Source organism: Vulpes vulpes, chromosome 3 (assembly GCF_048418805.1).
Source record: "Vulpes vulpes isolate BD-2025 chromosome 3, VulVul3, whole genome shotgun sequence".
NCBI lineage: Eukaryota > Metazoa > Chordata > Mammalia > Carnivora > Canidae > Vulpes > Vulpes vulpes.
In genome coordinates this window covers 29,826,304-29,839,367 of record NC_132782.1, presented here as the reverse complement: position 1 = coordinate 29,839,367, position 13,064 = coordinate 29,826,304, and the positions used below count along the sequence as shown (strand labels likewise).

Here is a 13,064-nt window from a genome sequence, read left to right as displayed (position 1 = left end):
ATTAAAATTTTAGCTTAACTGTATGTTAAGAAAACATATTCTATTTTTTTTCAGTCTTCCTAGAAAAATACATTAGGATGAGCCCAATTAATATATATATTTTTAGAACCCTCTCATAAAACCAAAAAACTGTTTTTATCACTCTCATCAGCAAATGATAACTCTTCTGCTCTGAAGTGTTTTAGTTCTCTGTGATGTGGTATAAAGTCAGCTGGATCACTATAAGTAAAAGCCTTTATTGGAAAATGAGTGGCCTGAGAAGGCTCCAAAGGAGCATTTTAAATTGAGGAAGAAAGGAAGAATTTTGTAGAGGTTTGGCAGGGGTTCAGCTAAAGTCAGGATTGTTGGTTAAATAGAGTTCTTGACAAAGGAAGGACTTGATCTTCAGTTTTAGCAGCCATTGCTTTTAAGAGGTATGGATTCCAACAGTAAGGAGCTAAGATAACGTGTGGAAGAGGGATTGGGAGGAACAGCTGTGGGGGATAAGGGCAAGAAGCGGCCATGGTGCAAATTTCTCCGTCCTCATTGTTGCCTATTCCTCAAAAGATCAGTGTGTGGCTTTAGTAGATTATTTCAAGTCTTCTTTTAAGTCTTGTTGATGGCAGTGCACTCCACCATCACTCTGAGCTTTCTGACTGCTCTTTGTGTCTTAGTGGATGATTCTTCTTACTACCTCTTGCTGGGGAGGAAAAATTTTTTCTGTAACTCTCTAGGTTCTTCTTGTTAGTCTGTTACTGTAACTGACATAAAACAGATTAATAGCAGAAAAAAAAATTAAATTTGTTCCTGTGGGAGCCTCCCATTGACATGAGAGGTTCAGTTGAGGCTTATAAGCCATCCGGAGCTAGAAGGGGATAGGGGTCTGAGGCTTCAAAGGGAAAGAAGACTATGGGAAGATGGAAAGAGCCAATGTCTGCCATGCAGAAACAATGGAACACAGGGGAATTTGAACAAACAGGTCCTGCTGAGCTCCCTCCAGCTTTCCACAGCGAGCCCACACTTTGCAGTTCTCTCTACTGAAAGCTCTCTTTCTGCTAAATTCCTTTGGCAGTTGAAGGGGAGTCAAAAAGCTCCTCCTGAGTCTTTTGGGCCTTGATTGACTTCAGCTCAAAATAATCCACATGCCAAAGTGGCACATTCTGGGGAGAATCGTTCCAAACGCAGGCTTTCTCCACTGTTTTGCTCTCTGCCCACTGCTCTACACCTTCCTTTGAGAATAACTTCTCCTCTCTAGGTTTAGCTCACAATTATTTACCTCTATATCAGTCTTTTTTACAAATTAAAGAATGTATTTCAACATCTGTGACTTCACCCTCATTGCGTTCCCTCAAATACTGACATTTAGTCATTAGACTGAAAAACTATTCCTAGTAGTTTTAGGAATGGATTGAGTAGGAGACAAACTAGAAAGCTTTTCAGTTCCTTCTTCATTAGAGTTTCACAATAGGGCTAGTTATCTTTTAAGTAGCTAATTTCACTATATATATGTAATATATATGTATAATATATATATATATAAAATATAGACACGCTTAATTTTTTTTCTTGCCTAGCAAAATTTGGTGTATCAAATAACTGCACCACTGCTATGATCAATTGATGAGGATTTCTAAGAACTTTCATGGACATATAAATAGTAATAATAAATAAATTCGTGCTTGTGCCTGTAAGATATCTGAAGGGTATGTTTTCCCAAATTTCTCATGGAAATAGTTTTCTAAATCTCTGATAACTTGAGTAAGAAAATAAGCTCATTTGATTACTGCTCAGAATATGATTTGTCTCATGAATATTGCTGCAAGTAAATTAAAATTATCTGCTTGTTGCAAAATATTTATAAATGTAAGTTTTAGATAGAGCTTTTGTGGAAAGTGACGTTTCTGTTTATCAGCTTAAGAACTTTTTATACATACACCTTTTTTACATGTTGTGAGCAAAGAGAGGGAATATAATTCCTGTTTTCAAGAAGTATTCTGCTAAGTATAATTCTTGCATCCATGAAACAATTGGAAAACACTGGATACAATGATACCAAATGATACAATACCTAAGAGGTTACAAATCCTACAGGAATTTAGAGAAAGAAATAAAAGGAAAGCTGAGGTAATAGGGGAACACATCCCAAAGGGGATGCATGGTAGGCAAAAGAATGTCCTCCCAAATATGTCGTCTGCATTCTTATCCTCAGAACCTACATATTAGGTTACGTGTCATAGAGAAACTAAGATTGCAGGTGCAAATAAGGTTGCTAAACACTTGACCTTGAAATAAAGAGATTATTATTGACTATCTGGGCCCCGTGTAATCACAAGGGCTCTTAAAAGTGGAAAGGAGGCAGAAAGAGAGTCAGAGGGAAATGTGACTTTGGAAGAAAGGCCCGAGACCGAGCATTCCTTGCTTTGAAGATGGAGGAAGAGGCCGCGAGCTGAGCCCAGGAAGGTAGACGGCCTCTAGAACATGGAAAAGGCGAGGGAACGGATCCCCTCTAGAACCTCCAGAAACGAATACAATCCTGCAGACCCCTGGATTTTAGCCCCTTGAGACCCGTGTTAGACTTTTGTCCTACAAAACTCTAAGATAATAAAGTTGTATTGTTTAAGCTGCTAAATGTGTTATGATTTGTTACTGTAGCAGTAGGAAGCCAAGATGGGTGAGATAAGATGGGCCTCGTCCTATTTGCCTAGTTCCCAGGAAATTCTGGCAGGAATTGTTCACCAAAACCACCAAAATCACTGGATTCTTTTTCTTGTCTATGTCTTGGTCTTCTGTGTTTGTAGGTGTACCAGATGCATAGAGTATCACTTATGCCAGGAATGTTTTGATGGCTGCTGCCACCTTTCTCACCCATTTGCATTTCGTGAGGTACCGTATCCATCTTTTATATGGCGCTTGTGTCTGTGCCATTGGAAATCTAAGTAAAGTCAATCTAAGAGTAGATAACACTTTCAGTAGAGCTGATTGTGTTTTAATAAAAACCTAAGACCATATTTTTACGAGAATTCTTTTTCATAGGGATGTACAAGGCAACCAGTTCTCACATTGGTAGTTTATAAAACTAACACAGTAACAAAATCTGGTGATATTATACATAAATCAGGAATTACAGCCACTAAGCTGGAAAAGTCATTCAAAGAAGAAAAAAAAACCTCAGTGTTTCAAGTTGATATAACTTATTGACGACCACTTGTGGTTTTAAAATTTCTGACATCAACAACAATGAAATTTTATTACAATCATTTGAACTGTCTGCTTAGAAGTTAGTATCTCCTGTGGCTGAGATACTATTTATTACACAAGATAAAACATCCACAATTACCATTGTTGATTAACATTTTTACCTTAAAAGTAAAGTTACAGTAACTGTGCAATCATATATTAGACTCACTAGTAACTTGTAAATTTTTAATACTGAAAAAGGTATATTTTCAAATGAGTCTTTGTTATTTGCACTATGTTGTTGATATGCAACTGATTTTAATGCATGAAATTAAAATTTCCGTGATTTGCAAAGTAACACCAATTTTTACCTATTACAGAAGAGAAATCAAAGATGGAAATCACTAGAAAAAAGATCAGATGAAATTGTAAAATGTGTCAATATTAAAAATGAGATAGAAGAAAAGATGCCACGTTTTCAAGGAAAGGAAGGGTGAGATTCTCAGTCAAGCTTACATTTCATTTATGATATGAGACATTTAAATAATTTTTCAGGGGATCCCTGGGTGGCGCAGTGGTTTAGCGCCTGCCTTTGGCCCAGGGCGCGATCCTGGAGACCCGGGATCGAATCCCACGTCGGGCTCCCGGTGCATGGAGCCTGCTTCTCCCTCTGCCTATGTCTCTGCCTTTCTCTCTCTCTCTCTCGCTGGGTGACTATCATAAATAAATAAAAATTTAAATAAAATAAATAAATAAATAAATAAATAAATAATTTTTCAGTTTGAATAAGTTTTATTTTTTCCTTTATTCAGTAAGTATGAATCATCTGCTGAGTAACATTATTATACAAGCAAAGATGAAGGCTCTGGAGTCAGATTGCCTGGATCCAGGTCTTGTACAAATTGGCTACAAGTGACTTTTGGGCTCATTACTTCACTTCTCTCTGCCACATTTTTTTCATCTTTAAAATGTGAATAATTATAAAACCAGACTCATAGGAAGTTTGTGAATATAAAATGATTTAATACACACAGCAAATATTCAAATAACGTTGTCTATTATTATTAATCCTATCAGAGATTCTACTAGGTGTTAGGGATATAGTAGTTCCCTCGGTAAATAAATGGTCGTCTAAATAAATGCAAAATTAAAACTGACATAAGTTATTTTTAAAAAGTGCAGGGGGATCTGCTATTTGCTCTGAAGTGATTGACCTCTAGGGGAAGGCAGTCTTGTTCCTCATGCCCCCACTGTTTCGCCCTCATGGAGGAAGAATGCTGAGCAGATTGGTTGTATTTCACGACACTGACGGGGCTGTTTATTAGTGGGTAGGCCTCCAGATTCTTTTGTCACATTCTTTATTAAAGAAAATTAAATATGCTGTGTATTATTAGCCTATTAGGTACACCATAAAACATATACAAAAGAAGGTCATTTTGAAAGGACGGGATAAAATTAATCTTTAAGAAAACAATTTCAGTGAGTTATCCCAATAAAAACTGTGCTTGTTCTCGGAGCATAAAATACGTCGTGGGTGTATAATTAGCCTACGCAAAGGCTCTCCATCTCCATTTCCTCTGGCTCTGGCTGGGTATCACGCCAACCCACGAGAGCGACAAACTGTATAGCTAAAGGTTTTGAAGAATTTATAGGTGAAAGCGAGAGAACATTAGGGTAGAAAAGAAAAGCATTCTAGGCAGAGAAAGTAGAATAAATAAAAGATAATGTCAAGATAAAGTATGGTTACCACCTTAAATAACAAAAATATACAGGTTTTTTTTGGAGGGGTGTCGACAATTAGACGACTTTGGTAAAAGCAACCATTGTAGTGTGATGGAGGTATATCTGTAGAGTGATAAGAAATATAAACGTTTCTGAAAAATATAAGAGCATGCCTTGTTTTATTGTGCTTGACTTTATTATACTTTACAGATATGCATTTTTTACAAACCAGGGGTTTGTGATAACCCATATCAAGCAGGTATATTGGTGCCATTTTTCCAACGGCATTTGCCCACTACATGTCTCTGTTAACATATTTTGGTAATTCTTGCAATATTTCAAACTTTCTCAGGTAGTTATATTTGTTATGGCGATCTGGGATCCGTGATCCTTGACATTACTATTGTAATGTTGTTCTCGTGCCTGGGAATACAACATCCATTCTTCACCCTGTGAATTAATGAGTAATTTTGACTTCAAGTCTTATTATTTAAGAAATACATTTAAGTAAACCTCTAGTTCTGGGAGAGTTAACATAGAGCGTTAGCTATGTTAGTTTCAGGTGTACAATAGCCTACGCTGAGCGCTGAGCCTGACGTGGGACTGGATCTCATGACCCTGAGATCATGACCCAAGCAGAAAACCAAGAGTCTGAGGTTCAACCGACTGAGCCACCCAGGCACCTCCTACCCATTTTCTAATTAAATTATTTGATTTCAGGGGATCCCTGGGTGGCTCAGCGGTTTAGCGCCGCCTTTGGCCCACGGCATGATCCTGGAGCCCCGGGATCGAGTCCCACGTCGGGCTCCCTGCGTGGAGCCTGCTTCTCCTTCCGCCTATGTCTTTGCCTCTCTCTCTCTTTCTATGTCTATCATGAATAAATAAATAAAATCTTTAAAAAAAATTATTTGATTTGTGTTGAGTTGTTTAAGTTCTTTACATATTTTGGATTCTAACCATTAATCAGATAAGTTATTTGCAAATATTCTCTTCCATTCAGTAGGTTGTCTTTGGTTTTGTTGGTTGTTTACTTTGCTGTGTAGAAGCTTCCTACTTTGCTGTAGTCCTAATAGTTTATTCTTGCTTCGAGAGACATATCTAGAGGGGCCCCTAAGTGGCTCAGGCAGTTAAGCATCCAGACTCTTGATTTTGGCTCAGGTCATGATCTCAAGGTCACAAGACTGAGCCCTGCAGTGGGCTCCACGCTGAGCACAAGTCCACTGGAAGTTCTCTCTCCCTCTCCCTCTGCTCCCCCCTCCCTTGTGCTCACTCTCCCTCAAATAAATAAATAAATCTTTAAAAAGAGAGAGAGAGAGATCCAGAAAAAATGTTGTTACAGCCAGTGTCTGAGAAATTACTGCTTATACCCTCTTCTAGCACTTTATGGTTTCAGGTCTCACATTTAGGTCTTTAATCCACTTTGAGTTGACTTTTGTGCGTGGTGTAAGAGAGTGGCCCAGTTTCATTCTGTTGCATGTCGCTGTTCACTTACCCAAACACCGTTTATTGAACAGCCTTGTTTCCAGTGCATATTCTTGCCTCTTTTGTCGAAGATTAATTGGCCATATACGTCGGTTTATGTCCAGACTTTCTATTCTGTTCCATTGATCTAATATGTCTATTTTTCCGCCAGTACCATACTGTTTTGATTGCCACAGCTTTGTAAGACAGCTTGAAATCTGGAATTGTGATACCTTTAGCTCCTTTTTCAAGATTGCTTTTGCTATTCAGGGTCTTTTGTGGTTCCATTCCAATTTTAGGACTGTTTGTTCCAGTTCTGTGGAAAATTATGTTGGTATTTGTATAGCTCTATAAAAATCTAGAAAAATGCATTAAATCTGTAGATTGCTTTGAGTAGTGTGGACATTTTAACAATATTTGTTATTTCGTGAGCATAAAACTTCCTTCCATTTGTTGTGTCATCTTCAATATCTTTCATCAATGTTTTCTAGTTTTCACCCCCTGGTTAAGTTTATTCCTAGGTATTTTGTTCTTTTTGGTGCTGTTGTAAATGGGATTGTTCTTAATTTTTCCTTCTGCTGCTCATTATTAGTATATAGAAATACAACGGATTTCTAAATGATTTTATATCCTATAATCTTACTGAATTCATTTATCAGTTCTAGTAGTTTTTGGTGTAGACTTTAGGGTTTTCTGTATATAGTTATGTCATCTGCAAATAGTGAAAGTTTTACTTCTTCCTTACTCATTTGGATGCCTTTTATTTGTTTTGCTTATCAGATTGCTGTGGCTGGAACCCTCAGTACTCTGGTGAATAAAGGTGGTGAGAGTGAACATCCCTGTCTTGTTCCTGACCTAAAGGGGAAAGTTCACAGTTTTTCACCATTGCGTTTGATGTTAGCTGTAGGTTTTTCATATATGACCTTTATTATGTTGAGATATGTTTCCTCTAAACCTACTTTGATGAGAGTTTTTATCATAAATGGGTTTTGTACTTTGTCAAATGCTTTTTCTATATATATTGAAATGATTATATGATTCTTATCCTTCATCTTGTTGATGTGGTGTCTGATGTTGATTGACTTGCAAATATCGAACCACTCTTGATCCCAGGAATAAATCCCACCCGATCATGTTGAATAATCTTTGTAATGTATTGTTGTAAGTGGTTTGCTAATATTTTGTTGAGGATTTTTGCGTCCATGTTCATCAGGGATATTGGTCTGTAGTGTTTTTTTGTAGTGACACTGTCTGGTTTTGGTATGTGATTGATTCTGGAGAATTTTCCATGTGCACTTGAAAAGATGTGTATTCTGCTCTTTTAGGATGAAATGTTCTGATTATATCTATTAGATCCATGTGACCCAACGTGTTATTCAAAGCCACCGTTTCCTTGTTGATTTTCTGTTTGGATGATCTATCTGTTGATGTAAGTGAGATGTTAAAGTCCTCTACTATTGTATTACTACCAATTATTTCCTTTATGTTTGTTATTGGCTGCTCATGTTGGATTCATAAATGTTTATAATTGTTATATATTTTTTTGGATTGTTCCTTTTATGATTATATAGTGTCCTTTGTCTCTTGTCACAGTCTTTGTTTTAAAATCTATTTTGTCTGATAAAAGTGTTGCCTTCTTTTCACTTCCATTTTCATGATAAATGTTTTCCATCCTTCATTTTCACTCTGCCTGTGCTTTAGGTCTGAAATGAGTCTCTAGTAGGCAGCACATAGTTCTTGCTTTATATTATCCATTCCATCACCCTATGTCTTGATTGGAGCATTGAGTCCATTTACATGGAAAGTCATTATTGAGAGTGTATATTGCTGTTTTTTAACTAGTTTTATGGTTGTTTTGTAGTTTTTCTCTGTTCCTTTGTAATCTTGCTCTCTCCTCTCACAGTTTGCTGGCTTTCTTTAGTGATATCCTTGGATTCCATCCCCTTTATTGTTTGCATTTCTATTACCAGTGTTTGATTTGTGGTTACCATTAGGTTTATATATAACATCTTGTGCATATAGCCGTCTATATTAAGGTGATGATTACTTAAGTTTCAACCTATTCTAAATGCACTAAATTTTTACCCCTCTCCCCTCTGCATTTTAGGTGTATGATGTCATACTTTACATCCTTTTATTTTGTGAATTCCTTGACTGATATTTATAGATATACTTAAATTTATTGCTTTTGTGCTTCCTACTTTTATTACTCCTGCTTATGGCCTTTCCTTTTTACTCAAGGAATTCCCTTAAGCATTTCCTGTAGATCTAGTTTAGTGATGATGAATTCTTTTAACTTTTGTTTGGGAAACTCTTTATCTCTCCTTCTATTCTGAATGATACCTTACTGGATGGAGTATTCTTGGCTATAGATTTTTTTCTTTTACCACTTTGAATACATTATGCCCCTCCCTGCAGTGCCTGGTTTGGGGCCTGGCCCTTCCCCTCCCCACACTAATGGCATTTCTTCCTCCTGCAGACAGTCTCACAGGTCAGTTTGGCTCCCAACTTGCATCTCTGCCCTCCCTACCCTCTTTGATGTTGTCTTCTCTCATTTAGCTGTTGAGAATCTGTTCTGCAAGTCTTTAGGTCATTTTCTAGGTTATTTAATCTGCTGTCAGTGTACCTAGGTGTAGACATGGGATGCAGTGAGCCTGGGATACTCCTGCTCTGCCACGTTCCCTGGAAGTGGAAATACATTTTGTAAGGTTATGGCTGTCATAATAAATCGTCTAGTGGATCTGGGCAAAGTAAATTAAAAATCTTCTGGAAAAAACTTCACCATTCTAGATGCTATTAAGAACATTCAAAAAAAACATTATTCATGGAACAGGTCATAATATTAATATCAACAAGAGTTAGGAAGAAGTTGATTCCAATCCTCACGAATGAGGGATTCAATATTTCAGTGAAGGAAGTAACTGCAGATGTGGTGAAAACAGCAAGACAACTAGAATTAGAGGTGGGCCCTGAAGATTGACTGAATTGCTGTAATCTTATGATAAAACTTTAATGGATGAGGAGTTGCTGCTTATGAATCAGCAAAGAAAGTGGTTTCTTGAGATGGAATCTACTCCTGGTGGTGAAGATGATGTGAAGATTGTTGGAATGACAGCAATGGATTTAGAATATTACATCAACTTAGTTAATTAAAGTAGCCGCAGGGTCTAAGAGAATTGACAAATTTTGGGATGCCTGGGTGGCTCATTCAGTTGAGTGTTTGATTTTGGCTCAGGTCATGATTTCAAGGTCATGAGATTAAACCCCATGTCAGGCTCTGAGCTCAGCCAGGAGTCTGCTTGAGATTTTCTCTCTCTCTTTTTCCTTGTGCCCCTCCCCCTACTCACACACACACAGACACACACAGACACTCTCTCTCTCTCTTTCTCCCTCTCTCTCTTTCTCTCTCTGAAATAAATAAGTAAATCCTTTTTTATAGAAAAAGACTATTAACAAATTTGAAGGAAGTTCTTCTGTGGGTAAAATGCAACCAAACAGCATCGCATCCTATAGAAAGGAAACATCAATTGATGAGACAAGCTTTGTTGTTGTCTTATTTTAAGGAATTGCCACAGCCATCCCAGCCTACACCAACCAATACCTTGATTAGTCAACAGTCATTAACATTAAGGCAAGACCAGCAAAATATTACAACTCACTGAAAGCTCAAGTAATGTTAGCATTTTTTAACAGTATTCTTAGCATTTTTTAGCAGTAAGGTATTTTTAGTTAAAGCATGTACATTGCTTTTTCAGACATAATGTTTTTGCGTGCTTAATAGACTACAGTATAATGCAAATATGACTTTTATTTGCCCTGGGAAACCAAAACATTCACTTGACTAGCTTTATTGTGTTACTCACTTTATTGTGGTGGTCTGGAGCCAAGCCCACGATATCTCCGAGGTATTCCTGTATTTGAACTTTGCTCTCAATGACTTTTGAATGATAGGAATGTGTCTAAGCTTTAATCAAGTTTTGTTTTTAAATATTTGTTTTATCTGCTTTATTAGTTGTTAATGGCATCAAATATCAGTTAATTTACATTAATCTCAATTTGGTTAGTTGCTACTTATGGTACAAAAATAGGGTTGGTACTTCTAGAGTAACATTAACATAGTCTAACAATACTGAAGTAGTAAGCATATACTCTGAGGGAAAATGAGTTTCCTCCTAGATTCTCATCTACCAATTTATCACAGTAGCCCGGAGTATCTAATGTGGCTTACCATGCACCAAATGGCATCATGAATTGGGTTGTATTTTTCTAAACACAAGGCAGAAGTGTTGGGTCAGACTGAAATAATTTGAGTATATGGTTCTCATTAAAATATTGCTCTTGTTTCATAGACATTAAAAACTACAAATAAAAAAATTTCAGTTTAGTATTTTTATTTGAAATGACTAAATTTTGTTATTTATGAAGTTGGTGTTGAAATTGGATCCATCTTGTTCAGCATCAATACAATAGATTTTTTTAACTTCATAATGTATGAGATTTATTACCTTCAGTTCAAGAAAATATTGAATTCATTTACATTATTTATATGGCAGCTATTTACCTGTGCTATTGATTACTTCCTGATCGATAATCACATATAAATATTCATGTCTTTCTGCTCATTTTCATTCAGCCCAGTTTACACACCAAAACAAGTGGTGAAGTCACTGCCTCTCTTACTAATTACAAAGAATAGTAAGATGCTTGCTCCAGGCTATCAGTGTCGACTCTGTTTGAAGGCATTTCGTCTCGGTCAACATACAAGATTACTACCATGTACTCACAAGGTAGCAGTCACATCATTTTAGTTTGACTTTCCTTGTAGGGCCAGTTTTTGTGAATTAATTGACAATTTAAGTGTCTCTTTTCACTTTTTATTTGTGTTATGTGCAGAGATGTTCATATTGAAGAGTGTGTATAGTAGAGCTGCAGCAGAGACCACTGAGAAGGCAGCTCTGTCCCTTATGGATGGATTTCTATGGATTAGGACTCATTTCTGTATACTCTATCCAGGAAAGACAAAATAGCTCTTCAAATTAGATTATCTACCTTATCTACTTTAGTTACCCACACAAAGAAAAAGCTTGCAGAGTAATAAGGTGTTTTTGTGACTCTTTGGATGAAACAGAAATGTTTAATTTGACATAATTATTATTTCAAGTGAATTCACTGAAATTAAAGTCTAATGTTGTTCAATGACTATTGGTAACCAGGTTTTTTCTGAAATAAAGTTACTTTAAGTATTTATAGGTCTAGAGTCACCTTTACTTAAAATGTCTGATAGTTTGCTTTCTTCCCAAGAATGGGATTTGTTATTTTACACCTTACCATCATCAGATCCGTTTCCAACTCTAGTTGGTTGTGACTATTTTTGTTATTTAATAAATTTAATTCATTAGAAAGGAACAGTGAAATTAATGGCTTGAATAAGTAATGGGATTTAATGAGGTTACAAAAATGATGTCCATAAAAGCCTTTCCATTTTAAGGTTGAAAATGGAGATCAGTCCATAACCCATTCCATTTTTCTCTTCAAATTGTTTCCATAAAGCTTGATAAATTATAATTATCTTCCATTCTTGCTAAATAGTTTTAATAGTAACACAATAATGAAACTGGGAGAAACTTGCATAGATAATACACATCATAAACAAGATAATTGTGTCTCTGATTAATTTATAACCTTTTTTTTAAGTTTCATAGGAAATGTATTGACAATTGGTTATTCTACAAGTGCAACTCATGCCCTATTGATGGACAAGTTATATATAACCCTTTAATCTGGAAAGATACAGCAGTAAATGGACACTCACATCAGTCCACTTCAAACGCAAGCATCACTCATCTGTCAAAACAGGAAGAACCAGAACTTTTTATTCCTGGTACTGGATTAGGCTTAAAACAAAATAGACTTGGAATTTTACCAAGCATACCTCAATGTAATTCTGGAAAACTGGATACACCTGAAAGTTCAGCAAATACCTATCAGAATATAACAATAAATGATCAATTCTCTATCAAATCAGATGATTCAAACTCAAGGAAATTAATCTATGAATATAAAATTAGCCAACATTTTCCCAGGTATCTTCAAGATTTACCAACTAGAACTGTTGGAAAAATGTCATCTCAAACATTTCTTCCTTCTATTGCTCACAAGAATATGGTGTGTTCCACTGGAATGGAAAGCCCATGTATCAGTGAAAAACACTACACTGGTCAAAGCCAGAAGATGGCCAAAGACTGTAAACGTATTAACCACAATCCAAAGAAGACTCTTGGTACTAGAATAAAAGAAGAGAAGAAGAGATCAAGTACTTTCCTCCCAGAAGATTTAAATCTTGATGTCAATTGGGGTACAACTAAGATTAGTTCGCCTAAAAGATGCAATAATTGCATGGGAAAACTTAGACAAAAATGTAGTAATCTGTCAAGAAGGCCTGAATCTCATCCTTTAAAGACAAAAAGTCCTGAGCTATCTTTAATATTGGAAGGAATTCAGTTATGAAGATGTATTTTTATTAACATCAGAAAATATTTGAATATTGAACATAAAAGTGCTTCATTTGTAGAATATAAATACTGTATACTCTTGACAAATGTACATGGACTTCTTTGTCATCATTTTACCTACTTGTCTATAAATTACTAACTACTCTAAAAGAAATGACCACATTCTTTATAAGCCTTTAAGCATTAGGTGTTTTGATGAGTGAGTATATTCAG

General features: G+C 36.1%; 1 protein-coding gene across 1 annotated transcript in view; it reads left to right on the top strand.

Annotated features, from left to right (window-relative positions):
• The window catches only part of ZSWIM2 (zinc finger SWIM-type containing 2), a 30,185-nt gene extending 17,339 nt beyond the window's left edge, over window positions 1-12,846 (top strand). The window contains exons 6-9 of the mRNA XM_072751258.1: window positions 2,778-2,862; window positions 3,537-3,649; window positions 10,973-11,126; window positions 12,034-12,846. Of these exons, the coding sequence (XP_072607359.1) occupies window positions 2,778-2,862; window positions 3,537-3,649; window positions 10,973-11,126; window positions 12,034-12,846 (1,165 nt within the window). The remainder of the gene's footprint in view (window positions 1-2,777; window positions 2,863-3,536; window positions 3,650-10,972; window positions 11,127-12,033) is intronic.
• The last annotated feature ends 218 nt before the right edge of the window (window positions 12,847-13,064 follow it).